The sequence below is a fragment of the Enhydra lutris genome, unplaced genomic scaffold (genome assembly GCF_002288905.1).
Source record: "Enhydra lutris kenyoni isolate GAN:26980312 unplaced genomic scaffold, ASM228890v2 scaffoldscaffold59, whole genome shotgun sequence".
NCBI lineage: Eukaryota > Metazoa > Chordata > Mammalia > Carnivora > Mustelidae > Enhydra > Enhydra lutris.
The window spans coordinates 6,005,929-6,022,100 of NW_019154143.1; the positions used below are offsets into that span (position 1 = coordinate 6,005,929).

Sequence of the window (16,172 nt, forward strand, 5' to 3'; positions counted from 1 at the left end):
TTTTTTTTTTTAAGACTTATTTAGGGATGTCTGGGAGGCTCAGTCAGTTGGGCCTTGGGTCATGGTCCCAGGGATCAAGTCCCACATCAGGCTCCCTGCTCAGTGGGGAGCCTGCTCCTCCCTCTGCCTGCTTACTCCCCCTGTTTGTGCGCTGTCTCTCCCTCTCTGACAAATAAATGGGTGAAGTCTTTTAAAAATATATATATTTATTTATTTGAGAGAGAGGGAAAGTGAGAGCATGCACAGGAGGGCAAGCAATGGGAAAAGGGGGAGAGAATCTCAAGCAGACTCCATGCTGAGCACGGAGCTGACCTGGGACTGGATCTCACGACCCTGAGATAATGACCTGAGTTGAAACCAGGAGGTTGACGCTCAACCGACGGTGCCATTCAGGCACCCCTGAATGAAAAGTTTTAATTCTACTTTCTTGAGGCATAACTTGTAGAGAATAAAATGTCCCCAATGAAAATATACATTTTATGAGTTTTGACAAATGTATGCACCTGTATAACCACTACCACAGTTAAGCAACAGAACATTTCTATCACCCTGAAAAGTTCCCTGTGCCTCTTCCCAATTAAGCCCCAGCCCTTATCCTAGGTAATTATTGATATGCATTTTGTTGCTATAGATGAGATATGTCCTTTCTAGAGCAACCAACACGTTTTTGACTTTTGTTTTCTCAATCTTGGATAGTGTTAATGTATTTCGATAGTTTCAATCAGGTTTCTCAGGTGCATGCAACAGAAAAGAGCTCTGGCTGATTTCAGCAGCATAGGAGTTTGCTGAAAGGATGTGGGCAGCTCATAGGGTTGCTGGGAGCCTGGAGAACCAGACTGGGATTATGCAGCCAGGAACAATGCCCCAAATCATAGAGTACAGCTCTTCTGGTGAGGGAAACACCCAAGCAGCAGTTGGAGTTACCTCAACTCTGTACCAGGTCATGGTCACTGCCACCACCTGTGGGGCCACTGCTACTTTAGGAACTCTGTTTCTTAGAAAGTACATCCAGGATGCAAAGTACATCCAGTATATCTGTCCTAAGAAATCCTTTTGCAACTGCCATTGTCAACTGTGTGAGTAAATCTGAGTGGCATACCCTAAAGCATGCGGCCTTCATGCCAAAGCGGCAGGGAGCTTAGGAGAACCTGCCACTTTCAGCCTCTAGAGTAAGACTTAATCAAGCTTTGTAAGAGGGGAAGACTCCCCTCTTGTTGGAAAGGGTTAAAATCCTAGATGGCCAAAAAAAAGGCCAAAGTCAATATCACTGATGGTTAGGTTTGTTTTTTCAACTGCATTCTGAACGTGCGGCTCCATGTGTGACGGTCAGTACAACCAGGCCGCATCTGATAACAGCCCCTGTGTATAAAGTGGTCTACCAGAGGCCGAAAGTGGGAATGAGGTCATCAAGGCACTCACTGTGCAACGAAATAGAAACAGATGTATTGGCCTTCATACTTGCTTAAGTTTCTTCTTTTTTTTTTTTTAAGATTTTATTTATTTATTTGACAGAGATCATAAGTAGGCAGAGAGGCAGGCAGAGAGAGAGGGGGAAGCAGGCTCCCTGCTGATCAGAGAGCCCAATGTGGGGCTCGATCCCAGGACCCTGAGACCATGACCTGAGCCGAAGGCAGAGGCTTTAACCCACTGAGCCACCCAGGCACCCCAAGTTTTTTCTTCTTAAGACGATCTCCCTCAACTATAACCTGTTAAAAAATTAATGGGTCTAAAGGAATTGATTTGATCCAAAAAAAAAGTAGTGTATTAAAAAACTGCCACAATTTTAAGTAATGAATTTCATGTTTATTTATAAAATACCTTTAACTTTTAAACCAAATATTAACTTGATATTTTTACTCTTCTGAAATGACATAAACCTCAAGTTGCCTCTAATAGCTCTGTTCATTTCAATTATTATGTTAATACATAAAATAAAACCAGTTACTTCACCAGTCCTACCTGCTATCCCGTATTCTTGATTTCAATTGCCAGGTCCAGAGAAGAAGGGGTGGCCTGATCCAGGGACAATGAGGATGTAATGTTGAAGAATCAGCTGGAGGAAAGAAGCAACAGGCACCATGGAAAAGACCAAAACAAAGCAAGGTTAGATTTTTCCTATGTCTTGCTTTAGATCTCAGGATTTAAGAAACAGAGGTTTCAGTCTTCTCTTGCCATTGTATCAAAACATGATAATATGTTACCTTGACTACTCTCATCTCCTTCTCATCATATAATGACCATGAAGAGCACAGACTTGGTGCTGGAGAAACAGGACATGTGGAAATGCTATCTATATAATTTGGTCTGAATAATTATCTTATTTTTCTTTGCAATAACTTTAGGACTTGCTTCAGAACAACCTGCTGAATAAGGCCAAGATACAGATTCAAATAATAAACATCCAACACCTTCTAGAAACATAAGTGCTCTCTCTTTTCATCTTTACCATGCAGAATCAACCATATAGAAATAGTTCTGTTATCATCTCCAATTTACAGATAAGGAAACATTCATAGAGGAGTCAGGCTACAATCACAAAATGTCAAAGTTTGATCTGGAAGCCTGTTTTCTGTTCTCATGTTCTGGTTCTTGCCCTGATACCAGGCTGCTGGGACACAGTATAAAATGGGCTAAGTAATCTTTACCCAAGCTCGTGTGAGGAGTTTTGGTGATCTCAAACCACCTGGATTTTATAGGAACAGTCTTCTGTTTATATAAGTTCTGGGCTCAGGAACTTCATTATTTATGAACTTAATACACTGAAGCTGGTTCCTCTAAGGGAGGGTTTTCTACACCAGTATGTCTTAAGGGAACAATATACACACACATTCATACAACCAAATATTTGTTTTCATCTATAAACTTCTTGATGTATACAATGTGACACAATGGAAATATAACTAAGTGGATGAGGAATGAGCTGCGTGATTTACATGACTGTCTTGTCTTCGTGGCCAGCCAATGTGGTTCTGAGAGTTTAAGCCAACCCTTTCTCTCCCTAGTTTATAAGTGGTTTTTATAACCTCCTTTGTATAAGCCAACCCTTTTTCTCCCTAGTTTATAAGTGGTTTTTATAACCTCCTTTGTATTTGCCCTGTGTTTCAGTCTCTAGTGTTGCCAATATTCTTTCATTTCTGCCTGCATCCTTCCCAGAATCTTTCCATTGACAATTCCCTTTACCAACCCTCTTGTGCAGGAAGACAGTAAGATTACCTTAGCAGATCTGGGCAGTGACAGGAGGGGAAACCTTAAAAGTTTGGCAAGGACATTTTATGTAGGTGTCCTGAGAACAACAGAGTGATAACTAGACAGGTGTCTGGTGTAGCCTTCCTGAGTACAGAACTACCTCCTCAAGTAAACTATTAGCCTCAAGAACATGAGGGAAACCCTTCAAGGGCATTCCCTTCTGGTTGGTTAATGATCACTAATCATTTACTTTGGATGAGAAACTTCCCCACTGTGGTAGAACATCTTTTGTTTTGTTACCACAAGAGTTTTATCAGGTAGATATGGTTAGGTCATTAGGATGTGAATATAGAAACCACCTACACCGTCTTACGTTTGTTCTTATATCACTGGTTTCTTGTCATGCAGCCACAGATTTAAGATTCTATGAGTCGCCTTATTCCCTGCACGTGTGTGAGGAGGATAGGGACAGAATGAGTCATGTTCATTGAACAAAGCTCTTTCTTCCTACAGGAGAGAATGAACATATGCCGATGAATAACCCTTCCACACAGATTTACCAGGTAAAAACAATTAGATTGTTTTGAACACTCCTGTGTGTGATAGTGATGACTGTCGCTTACGTCCAGAGTTTTCTAGCACTCGCAAGTGCTTGCACCTCCGTCATTGCGTTTGTTCGCTTACCAGGACCATGAAGTAGGCAGGGCAGAGAGTTAAGCTCACATTGCACCTTTGAGAAAACTGTTGAGTGAAGGACAGCTTATCTAGGTTCTAAATTATGGCATGGCCACTCCCATGTCTATTCCGGTTTCCTTGCCCGTTGCCACCATCACTCTGGCCATGACACTGTGCGATGCCAACTCCATGAGAGAGGAGGAGAGAGCAAGCTCTGCTTTTCTTTGTTTCCTATCTTAGCAGGGAAAACTGAAAATTGAAAGGGGGTTAACACTGCAGATGTTCACACAGGGTGATCAAAAAAATGTTAAGCTCCCTCTGAACAATGGGAATAATTTTATTTCTAAGGAAGTTAAAAATTCTGCAAAACATTTTATAGTGTGTTTGCAACAACAGTCACTTGGGGCTGCTTTGACTTTCTACAGAGTATTTATTTGGTATCTATCTTCTAAATGTAAATTTAAAGTAAAATTCTGTCCTTAAAAATCATGGATGTTTATTCTGATATAATCTGTAATGTAAAAGAAGCTTTGGGCTAGGAAAATCCATGCTCCCCTCTCAAGTTAAGGCACTGTTATCTGGAATGCAGGAGACGGAAGAAAGAACTAGTAGAGCTTGGTGGGGGCTCGGAGAAAGGATGATTTCAAAGTTGGCTGTAAAGTTTTAAGGTTTGGTTGGGGAGTGGTCTTCTGGAAAAAACAATAGGAATCCAGAAGAGTGGAGAGTTTTAAGGGAAATGTTATTTAGATTTGTTGAGTTTAAGTGATAGTAAAATGAAAATAATGACTAGTTCCCAGAAATCTCATGCAAGAGGTCACTGCTGTGAGCCAATCAGGGCGAGCCAACACAGGATTATGAAAACATTTTTGTAATCATGCTGCTCCTAGACCAAGACCAGCAGTAGGAAGGAGTAGAGGAAACAGCCTCATTTCAATTTATTACATATTTATTGAGCAGTTACTATGTGTAAAATCAACTGCTTGGTCTAGTGAGAAATAAAACAGACATTTGCAATCGATTTTTAAGTGTCCACCTTCTGGAAAACAGATACAATAAATGGCTCAAACAGGTAGGCTGATGGAAGGATTACAACAGAGTTATTGATGTGGTGGAGAGATGAATGAATATTGGCTGAAGGCATTTAAGGACAGATTGGTCGTTTGGTAAGTGTATATGGGAAAAGGTGTTTCAAGCAGAGGGACCAGCTTGAACAAAGGCCTGGAAGCAGGAGTGAGTCTTCACTCAGTGCTGATTTGATGCCTCACTTGTCCACGACTTCCAACTGTCTTCCCTGCCCACCTCTCCTCTGCTCACATCACATCTGACCTGTGTATGGCATCGGAGTGACTGTGAGTATGTCTTTAAACTTAGGTATGATTTAAAGTCTATTATAGATTTTATGTAGGTCACTCCCTGAATGTTGGCTAAATATAGCGGCAGTGGGGGGTGGCCTCATTCTCTCATTGTATCACAAACCCAAGTACATCTGTTCGCAGTGGAACAAATGAAGCAGTGGAAGCGAAGCTGGTCTATATGACCTCTGTGGTGCTGTGATCATAACCCCATCCTTGTTTTTAAAAGAATGCTTCCTAAAACCCAGACTGGTTACTCCAAGCAACATTTAACCAAAAGAAGATGAAGGAGAAGTAAAGAAAGAAGAAGAGGAAGAGGAAGGAGGGAAGCAGGGAGAGGTTAACTATAATAGAATACAATCTATACCAAGAAGGGAGAGCAAACTATGAAATTTGAAGGAAAATATGACATTTTAGCCATTTTCTATTTTATTTTCCTGATAGACCCCCCCATCCCTACCTGAAATTATAGTAAATAGTATCTTGTTTATTTATTTATTTTTTAAGTGTCTGTTTCCTTCTCTAGAATGTAAGCTCCAAGGGCAGGGACTTAGTCCATTTTGCTGTCTGTTGTATCCTCAGCATAAAGTATAGTACCTGGATTATAACACATATTCAATAAATATTAGTTGAATGAATGAATGAATGAATATCTACAAGATGTGTATATTGCTTTGAGCCAAGAGGTCTGATGCACTCATTTAGTCTGATGTCAAATCATGTTTGGAAAATTGTCTGGTTCTTCTTTGGGACAAAAAAGAAGAGATCCTTACTTCCTACCCTAATCAAAATAAACTCAAAAATGGATTAAAAGCCTAGAAATTTAAAATAATCAAATTATAGAAGTTTAGAATGAGTGAATATTTATCTTGTCTCTGGATGTGAAAAAAGCACTGGAAGAAATCACAAAGGAGAGGGCTAGCGATTTCCCCCCACATCACAATTAAAAAATTTCCCAACATAAATGTATTTTCAACCAATTCAAAGGCAAATAACAAAACAGGAAAATTCTTTTACAGAAAAATACCACAAGGGTTTAATGGTATATAAGTAGTCAATACAAGTCAGTAAAAAAAGAAACTTCTGAGACCTCAATAGAGTATGGGCAAAGGACACAGACAACTTACCAAAGTAGAATTATAGATAGCTAATAAGTAGGAGAGAAGATGGAGACTTTTGAAGCTTATGACAATCTGATTAGTGAATAATAAAATAATTAATAATATTTAGTTCTGACGAGTGTGTGTGAATTGGTGGAAACTTCAATAGAACTTTTTAGTTAAAATATAGTAAAAGTGTTAAAATGTTCGTAACCCTAATTAGCTCCCTGCTTTTAGATGGATTTGACCTCCTTGGTAAATAAGGTACCTTGACCCAAATCAGATCACGGGAGCCAACAGGAGAACAAGCACTACCAGCTCCCAGTTCATTCCAGAATTATTACCAGAACCGGTGAATCTGTGTGGATACACTGATTGTTCTTTAGCTCATATTCCCTTTTATTTGACTCCAAGTCTATTCTGCTTTTCTCTCATCCTTCGTTCACTGTACATAGGCCTCTCAGATTTCACCCACTCTCTTCTCCAGAGTCAGATTGTGTTGCTGCAGACTGATTATTTCCTTTTGCACACGGATTTTTAAAATACCATTCCATTAACTTGTGAAGTGGGGGTGGGGTCCCACAATCAAGGCCCACAGATGTGGTAACTGCACCATTTGGTCCTAGCCCAACTCCCGCCTAATGATGTGAATTCCAATATGTTTCTGGCTCACCTGCAGGAATGTAAACATTGCAGCTTCCTCCCATTTACGTTACTTATGTTTTGTATATTTTGTCCAAGACATGTTTTTCTAAATACACTAATTTAGTCCTTTGAGTCAAATACTACCCAACGTCTTAAGGAATATTTAGGAATTTATCTTAAGGAAATAATCTGAAATGCATACCAAGCTTTAAATAAACAGCATTATAGGTCAGCATTATTTATAATGTTGAAAAATTACAAACAACATAAATTTCCAAGAAAACTGAATGGGTGGATAAACTCTGGCACATCCATAGGATGGAATATCGAGTAACCATTAAAAATAGACACATAGAAAAAAATTCGAAGGCTACAGGAAAGGGTTTATAACAGTGTTTGGCAAATATATCTGTAGTATGAGTTCAACCATATAAATGTATGCACTTATATTCACAGAACAAAACAGAAGAAAATGTGCCCAAACATTCGCGGTTGTATAAAAGTAGGGAGATTTGAAGTGATTTTTTTTTCTTTTTTCTTTTTCTCTGCAACGAAAATAATTTAAGAAAATGAGTTATGTGCCAAAAGGACCCCTAACTGAAAAACTATGGGAACCAGTCCTACAGTAATAGGTTTCATCATTAAAATTGCCTTTGAAAGTTTTCTAGGATTTGTTTAGTCCGTTTTGAGCCTCAGTCTCTTTTTGCCATTAAGGAATATCTCCCAACACCAGAGAAATTAATTCTACTAGGCCTGTGGTGATTCCCAGATTGATAAGATAAATTTCCAGCATGTCCTGCTTCACATCTTCTTCAGTCGTGCACTGTAAGAATGACGTTAAGGGTCAACTTCTGCAGGGAGTGTAGAAGAGTAGATTTGGGAAATTTACTCAACCACTCAAACGACTTGCTGCCCACTTTTTGTTTTAAATTATCATATTTCTGGGGATTAATAAAGAGGCCTAAAATGAAGAAGATGAAAACTGGCAGAAAGACCATATTTCCTCTGTACAAACCCTGGTTTGGGGAAAACCAAAGCAATTACGTTGGCGTCCTTGCCATCGTGTGCTGCTCCTTAAAGCCTGTCGTCAGGTGTTGTAGGAATTTGGCCTGCCTTGTGGAGCTTCCTCAAATCTTGACGTTTATGACTTAACAGGGATCTCAAGGCCCAGGCCCAGTCCCCTGAGTTGGACTCAGACTAGACTTTGACCTTGATAATGGAACAGAATGAAGGGCAAGTCTGTGTGAAAAACAAGTTGGAACAACTTGCATAATTTATGAAAATTAGTTTGAGGGAACTTTGGTGAAAAGTGATGGGAAGACATTAATTAAAATTCACCAAGAAAGTAAAGAAAATTGAGAAACAGAAATTAAGAACAGGAAATAGGAAGAATTCGGACTCCTCTCCCCTATTTCTTTGAGCCTAAGATGCCCTCTGTGGTACCCTAGGCTTCGAAGTACAAGTCTTCCCTGAACCTGCCTCCGGTGGGAGCCCGCCTCCAGCGGCAGGATGGAGGGATCATAACCTCTCTAGAGCAGCTTCATGAAAAAATCAACGAGATGAGGAACGTGTTCAACTCGCTGGAGAACAAGGTAGACACCCGTTTCTAATCCTTGGGGTGGGCTGTGGGCTGTCAAATGAGAGAGTTGAAGAGCGAGAGCAGAGACAAGATGTTAAGTCCATGTCCTCAGAGTATTTTTTATTCACAAGGAACGGCCAGTTGGTACTGGAAAACTAGTCTGTAGCAGCTAAAGATGCTGAGCCCCATGTCGTCTTCAAGGCGACACGTTTCCGGTGTGATTATGCTCACATATGGCATCCCTTCCTTGGCTGATCAGTGGATGGAAAGCTGTTTATCAGTCAATAGTGTTATTTTGGTGGGAGGTACCCAAGGGGCTCAAAGTAATAAATGGGAAGGAAATGGGTTCCTAACCTAAAATGGTTTCAAAATCCCCAAAGTCCCTATATAACCTGGCTGTTAGGGAAACTCAACTTTTTTTTTTTTTTTTTTGAGAGCTGGGGTTCTACAGGTGAGGAAAAGTCCTTTCCCCTAGGATCCTCCTGCTGTCTTTTGGTTCCTGGGGAAAATTCCATACATCCACCTAAGGGAGCAGTGATAATGAAACCTATTTCTGTCGGATAGTGGTTCCCTTTTTTTTTTTCAAACAGAAAACCAGAGCACCTGAATGAATGTCAGGTTTCTTTCCTTCAATTTTAAAACTTGCACAGATTTTGCTTTAATATTATATTGCCGTTGATTTTATTTTGTTCACTAAAAATGAATTTACATAATGAGAACTATCAGACCAAAGGTAGTGGACTTGGTGATTTAATCCATTATGATGACTAGATTAGGACATGTACAAAGATCCATCGCAAAGATTAATTAAAATTAAAAATGATTGTGGCGAAATATAGATGGCTTGTGTTGTTTCTCATGCTTCTAGCCCTGAATGCTTGGCAGGTCCTGCTTTTGTCCTCAGAATGATCTCTTTGACTCCTCTTATTTCTCACTATTCCCGCCCCTTGAACGAAACTTTTGTGAGGCACAGTGAACCAAACCCTGTATTTTAAAAATATGGTGTAGGAGACCAAGTCGTTTTATAGTGGGAGGTGTCGTTGTGAGCTGGAATCATTTTGGATGACCAGATTCTGAAAATGTTTAGAAGTACACATTGGAAGGAATTTTGTTAATGTTGTCAAAAGTTCTGTTTTAAAGAGAGAACTGAAGCTACGAGTTCCTCTCCTTAGCAGAGTGTAAGATCATGAATTTCAAGAAAGTAATGTTATTATCTTATTGTTATTATTATCTTAACTTTCTGTGTGTTGAAAATGCTTCTTTACATTTGTTCAATAAAAAAAACCCAACAACCCGAACTTTAGAAGTGCTCCATTTTCTCCACATTTCTGTTTGTGCTTAACTTTTTGATGTGTCACTGAAAGGGGGAGAAGAATTAAATTTCTCGAACACCTTCTTTGTACCAAGCATGCCCTGTGGCAGGAAGCTTACCTATATGTATTCATTTAATGTCCAGACAGCCCTGTGAAATAGGTGTCACAGTAGTTATTTTATGCAGGAAGAGACTGCTACAAAGAGGTTAACCAACTTGCCTCAGGTCTTACTTCTCATAGGAGAGCTAGAATTTGTACCCTATCTGACTCCAGAATTGATACATTTTTCATGGTATGGAAGTTGACAACAGAAGTCCAATGTGCGTACTCCTACAGGACCAGGCTTGACTCCTGAAGATAATTCAACATCACTATCAACAACAGTGTGCTGAGCTCCTAACACTGTAGTTATTTCCTGCCACTCAAATGCAAATGCCATTTACTCCTTTTCTATGATATCATCATATATATATATATATATAATGTATATATATTTATATATATGGCCTCTTCCCTTTCAAAGAAATTCTCAGATATGCCTAGTTATTACTCTTTTTATCATTTGATTTTTTAAGGGAAATATAACTGAATTTCTTCATCTTCTACAACACCAGGGATAATATGACCCACCCCTTCTTTCATGGGATTCAAAGAGTTATTGGATCAGATTGTATTTCACATGCATATGTTGCTTTTCAAGTAAATCTCATTTTAATCAAAGGTGTTAGAATAAACAGTAGCTCACAGGAGCACTTGTAAACTTAATGGTTTGCTTGCTTGTCACTATTAAGCTTCAGCATGTGCTATATAAAAAATTCCCTCTTTCCCTAAAAGAATGGGACCAAGTTTGCCATATGTTGTCTACACTTTAGTCTACCAGGAAATGAGGTCTGTAGATTTTCAGGAGCCTGGTTTCTCAAACAAAATGAAAACTCAAGGGGCCAGCGGTAATATTCATAACAGTTTACAGAAAACTGAATTCACTCTTGGTGATTGTCTTTAGTTGCAGGCCTTGGCCTCTGAACTCAAAACTGGATTCACGGAGGCAATGCAAGAACTGTCAAGAATTCAACATGGAGAATATGCTTTGGAAGAGAAGGTTAAGAGCTGTCGATGTTCCATGGAAGAAAAAGTTACTGAGATGAAGAATTCATTGAACTATTTCAAGGTAGGTTCCTCTTCTATTCCCTAGCTAAACAGAGGGTTCTTGGTCTTAGTCACAGATGTAGAAAAACACCTTTCATGTAGCAGCCAAATTCACTAATTGTCATGGAAAAAAAAAATCTGTTTCATGTTTTTCTTTCTTGGATCTCTGTGTTAAAATTATAGACTACAATAGAAATAAGATGTTCGGGGCGCCTGGGTGGCTCAGTGGGTTAAAGCCTCTGCCTTCGGCTCAGGTCATGATCCCAGGGTCCTGGGATCGAGCCCCGCATTGGGCTCTCTGCTCGGTGGGGAGCCTGCTTCCTCCTCTCTCTCTGCCTGCATCTCTGCCTACTTGTGATCTCTGTCTGTCAAATAAATAAATAAAATCTTAAAAAAAAAAGAAAGAAAGAAGATGTTCATCTCTCATTCATTGAGCAAATATGTATTAAAAGCTTATTGTATACTAGATATCATGTTATATCCTTTCACCCCTTTTACTTTTTGCCAAATTTAAGATGTATCAATTCCTATTTTTCAGGAAGAGCTGAGCAATGCCATGTCAATGATTCAAGCCATCACTTCCAAGCAAGAAGAAATGCAACAGAAAATTGAACAACTTCAGCAGGAAAAGAGAAGGGAATCTCGAAAAGTTAAAGCCAAGTGAGTGTCTTACACAAAACCACCCAATGGCAAACCCATAAGCAGAGGCTTGCACAGTGACACTGAGAATTCCAACCCCTCTATCAGCAGATAGCTAAGTGGCTATATACTGCTGGGATCTGCAGGTCAGCTTGTGATGGCGGTTATAGAATCATAAAAATCAGTTATGTTTAAAAATGGTTGGTAACTGTTGCGTGGAGAATGCACTCAATATAATAGAAAGTGAAATGAAAAGGATATAAAATGACATGTAGACTTTTATTTCAACTGTAAAAAACATGTAAAATAACAACTAAAAACATATATTTAAAGATGATAATTGTATGTTAAGATAGTGGGGTCACTCATGATTTTCTTTTTTAATTAGTTTTCTAAAATTTCTCTAATGCTACTACTAGTTTACGTCTACCATCCAAAATACATTTATGTTAACATTTCAACCAGCTTGAATCAATGAAGGTTCATCATTAAACGTATATGATCATTATTGTTATATCAAGTTGGAACTTTTAAATTATCAAATTTAAAATAGAAATATGGTAATAATATTTGTGTGACCCCGAAGAATGGTTTGTTGTTTGTGGTTGAAGACCTGCTACTTCCTGGTACCTCTGTGTTGCTTTGTTGAGTGAATGTAAATCATCCCAAGCAAATTGTCACCATTGCTAACTCTGTACAGATCCTGATGACAAAGAAGCCAAGAACAGAAAAACAAAAATATAGATATTACAATTAGGATGTGATTTGTATGTATTTGAAATTTTTTCTCCAGCTTTGGCAATGAATTAAGTTGAACCCTAAGAACTGCTAGTATCTAACTTTTTAATTTACAAAAACAGCACTTTTACATGGTTCAACCTAATAATTCAGAATTTTTCTCGGGTTATTCTGAACTGATTCTCCTCTTAACCCATCAGGCATTAAGACCCTTTGTTTTCCTTCCCCAGGAAAACTCAGAAAGAAGAACATGGCCCGCAGGCTGGGCCTGCTCAGGCACAAGGAAGTCCTTTCCGTTCGATCAATATCCCTGAGCCTGTTCTTCCAAGTGAAGACTTTACAAATCTTTTGCCTTCTCAGGCCTATGAAAAAGGTACAGTTTGCAAATCATACTGAATGAGCCCAGCCTTTCCCCTTGATTCCTAGCGCTTGAGTAATAGTGAGAATGGGTTTATGTCTTGTATCCTTATAGGAAAATGATGTATAGCTCAGAATTTTTCCTCCTATAACTGGAATTTATAGGAATCCACAGGATCCTGGGATGCCTGGGTGGCTCAGTGTGTTAAGCATTTGCCTTCAGCTCAGATCATGATCTCAGGGTCCTGAAATAGAACCCCAAATCCAGTGAGCAGGAAGCCTTCTTCTCCTTCTCCCTCTGCCTGCAGCTCCCCCCTGCTTGTACTCTTTCTCTCTCTCTCTCTGTCAAATAAATAAATAAAACCTTAAAAAAAAAAAAAAAAGAATCCAGAGGAGTCTAAGAGACCAGAGGAATCTGCCCAATTTTAAAAGCTTTTTTTTTTGGGGGGGGGGGAATACTTATCTGGGTTCTAAATTTCAAACACTAACCCTAGGAGAAAAATGTTAGAAAAATTATTCACTCTAATAACTTGTTTTATTTTCCACATTACTTTCCACTCTTGTCTCTCTGCATAGACAGTTTAAAGATAGGCATATTCTTAGCATAAAACTGTGTGTTCAGCTCTTTTTTCAGCAAGGTTTCACTGATAGAGGAGAAAATCATATCTGCTTTAAGTGGCAGGGAGTGACACAAGTGACAGTGTAATTCTGTACGCCTCTTCCTCTGGATAACCAGGGCTGGTGCTGTCTGTGGACTGACAGTCGTTAGCAACTCCCCTGATCTGAGGGATGAGAGAACAGATGCCAGAAAACTGCTCCTGGGCAGAGCTAAAGAAACAGGCTTTCCATCCAGCCACCTCTGTCTATGACCATGTCTGGTTACACATTTGCTACATCTTTGTATGCTCAGCAATGTCTAATAAAGCACCTTATATGTGCTGCAGGGTGACGTAGACATTAATGTTGTTTAGAGGAACTGTCCTTTTTTTTTTTTTTTTAAAGATTTATTTATTTATTTGACAGAGAGAGATCACAAGTAGACAGAGAGGCAGGCAGAGAGAGAGAAAGAGAGAGGGAAGCAGGCTCCCTGCTGAGCAGAGAGCCCGATGCGGGACTCGATCCCAGGACCCTGAGATCATGACCTGAGCCGAAGGCAGCGGCTTAACCCACTGAGCCACCCAGGCGCCCTTTTTTTTTTTTTTTTTTTTAAGATTTTTTTGGCTAACAAAAAGAAGTTCTCCAAAAGAGGCTCAAGGCCTTCTCAACCAATTGTAAGCTCCTCTGGGGCAGGGCTGGTGGCTTTCTACCCTTATGCATTAAGGCACAATGTATTCCTAGATGATGAATGTGTTTTGAATCATTAAATTAAAAAATCTAAATCAGATGGCTTTTAATCTGTATAACTTCAAAGTATGGATCTGCTTTTTTCTTTGTAGTTTTTTATCCCTTTGAGTCGGTACTTTAGAGACTGATAGGTGCAGCTTGGGAAAACTCACTGATCCATCTGGGGACCGAGCGGGTTCATCACAGGTGGTTCTATTTTCTCTGCTCCATGTCATGAGGAGCAGGACGTAAAAAGATGGTCTTATTAGGAAAGAATATAGGATTGCCTCAGAAAGTAGAGGTCAGATCAATGCCAGGTCTGCTGGGGAAGTTGAACGTGTTCATAAGGTAAAAGATTAAAAATTATATTTGCAAAGTGCTCAGATGGAGTTCAATGAGCTGTGTGGTAGCAACTCTTCCTTATTTCCCTGTAATAACAGACGTGGCTTATATAACATAGTTTAGTCAACTGAGTTACTGCAGAATTTTTCCCAAATAATGTGCCATAAGAAGACATTCTGGATAGGATAGGTTATGCTAAAAATCAGGATCCAAGGGCTAACCTTTAGAAAGGGTTGGCTTACCCACTTACCCACTGTTATAAAATGGTACAATTGTTACTTATTGCTCCAAAATTCAGTAGCTTAAAATAGCAAACATTCATCATGTTCTAGTTTCTCTGAGTCAGGAATCTGTGGGTGCCTCTGGCTCAAGGTCTTTCATGAGGTTGCAGTCAAGGTGCTGACTGTCCCACCTGTTTGTCTTTCCTTCTACCCATCCATCACCCCAGACGCTGATGTAGATGGTGGGAGATAGTAATGAACGGAACAATAAACATCCCCGCCCTCGGGGAAGCCGACAACAAACAAGCTAGAAAAAATGTGTCGCATGTCAGTGATAGGGAGAAAAATAGGGCAACAGCTGTAATTTTAGAGACAGTGCCAGGTAAGGACCGGAAGGAAGTGAGGGTGTGAGCTGATGCATACAGAGGGGGAAGAGAGGGAACAGCCCATGCCAAGGTCCTGGCGGGAACATCGTTGAGATGTTCAAGTTGGAGCAGGAACAGTGGCAGTAAAGCAGAGTGAACAAAAGAGACGACAGAAGATGAAGTTTTGAAGAAAAGAAGGAAACAGCAGGCATGGGAGGGGGCAGATATTTTAGGGCTTTATGGTCATTATAAAGCGTTGGGCTTCTACGCTGACCGGGGAAGCCATTAGAGGGCTAAGCAGAGGAGTGGCAGGGTCTGACTTACGTTTGGACAGCATCGTTCTGGCTCTCCTCATCCTCACCATTATAGTTAGACAAGAATTTAGCTCTTAATTGGTGCAGTTTACACATATTAACTCATTTAATTCTTGTGGTAGTTTGGGAGGTAAGTGCCACTTATTATATCTTCTTACAAATGTGAAAATACTGAGCGCTTGAAATTTTATTTTATTTTTGGCTCTTCTGTCTCCCTCAGTAAGCTGTCAACTCTGAGTCTGTCCCAAGTGTCTGGCTCATAGAAGGTGCCAGCCCTTGTTAGTGGATACTGATGGAAACTTTCCTTTCTCTGCAGCCCAAGAGTCCAGATCCATGCATGTCGCAGACAGTAATGTGAAGGGGATGATGGGTCCTGGTAAGTAGCTCTGTGTTTAGTTCTTTTCTGGCAACTCTACCCTTTCCCAGCTTCCAACTTAACTTCCTTGCTTCTAGTCCCTCAGTCCCAAACCAGGCTTGAAAGAAGTCAGGCAAGATAAAGCACTATGGTTACTAAGACTCCAAGATGTCTAGTGGAGTAAGTCAGTGATTCAGTTAAACCAAGGAGAGAGATGGGGTGGAGAAGTTCAAGACAAAACCAGTATTCTTGGTTCTTTCCGGCTCACGTCAATTACCACTGAGATAATATTTGCTAAGAAACTCATAGGTATATGTAGCATAAAATAAATTGTCTATGGACACATTTTATAGTTTACTTAACTTAAAAGTTATCCACCAGTATTTTATAAATTATTTCATCTTCCCTCCCTCCATTCCTCCTTCCTTTTTGCAACTTACCATTATCAGGGCCAAGGATGACATATTCCAAAAGAAAACATTGTATTTGGCATCTTTCTTCCTCTGCATTTTTCTCCCTGGT

The 16,172-nt window shown here is 39.7% G+C and overlaps 1 protein-coding gene across 1 annotated transcript in view; it reads left to right on the forward strand.

Annotated features, from left to right (window-relative positions):
* Positions 1–2,078: 2,078 nt before the first annotated feature.
* The window catches only part of LOC111158483 (Rho guanine nucleotide exchange factor 33), a 46,168-nt gene continuing 32,074 nt past the window's right edge, over positions 2,079–16,172 (forward strand). The window contains exons 1-6 of the mRNA XM_022520526.1: positions 2,079–2,103; positions 3,700–3,749; positions 10,854–11,018; positions 11,535–11,656; positions 12,604–12,746; positions 15,612–15,671. Of these exons, the coding sequence (XP_022376234.1) occupies positions 2,079–2,103; positions 3,700–3,749; positions 10,854–11,018; positions 11,535–11,656; positions 12,604–12,746; positions 15,612–15,671 (565 nt within the window). The remainder of the gene's footprint in view (positions 2,104–3,699; positions 3,750–10,853; positions 11,019–11,534; positions 11,657–12,603; positions 12,747–15,611; positions 15,672–16,172) is intronic.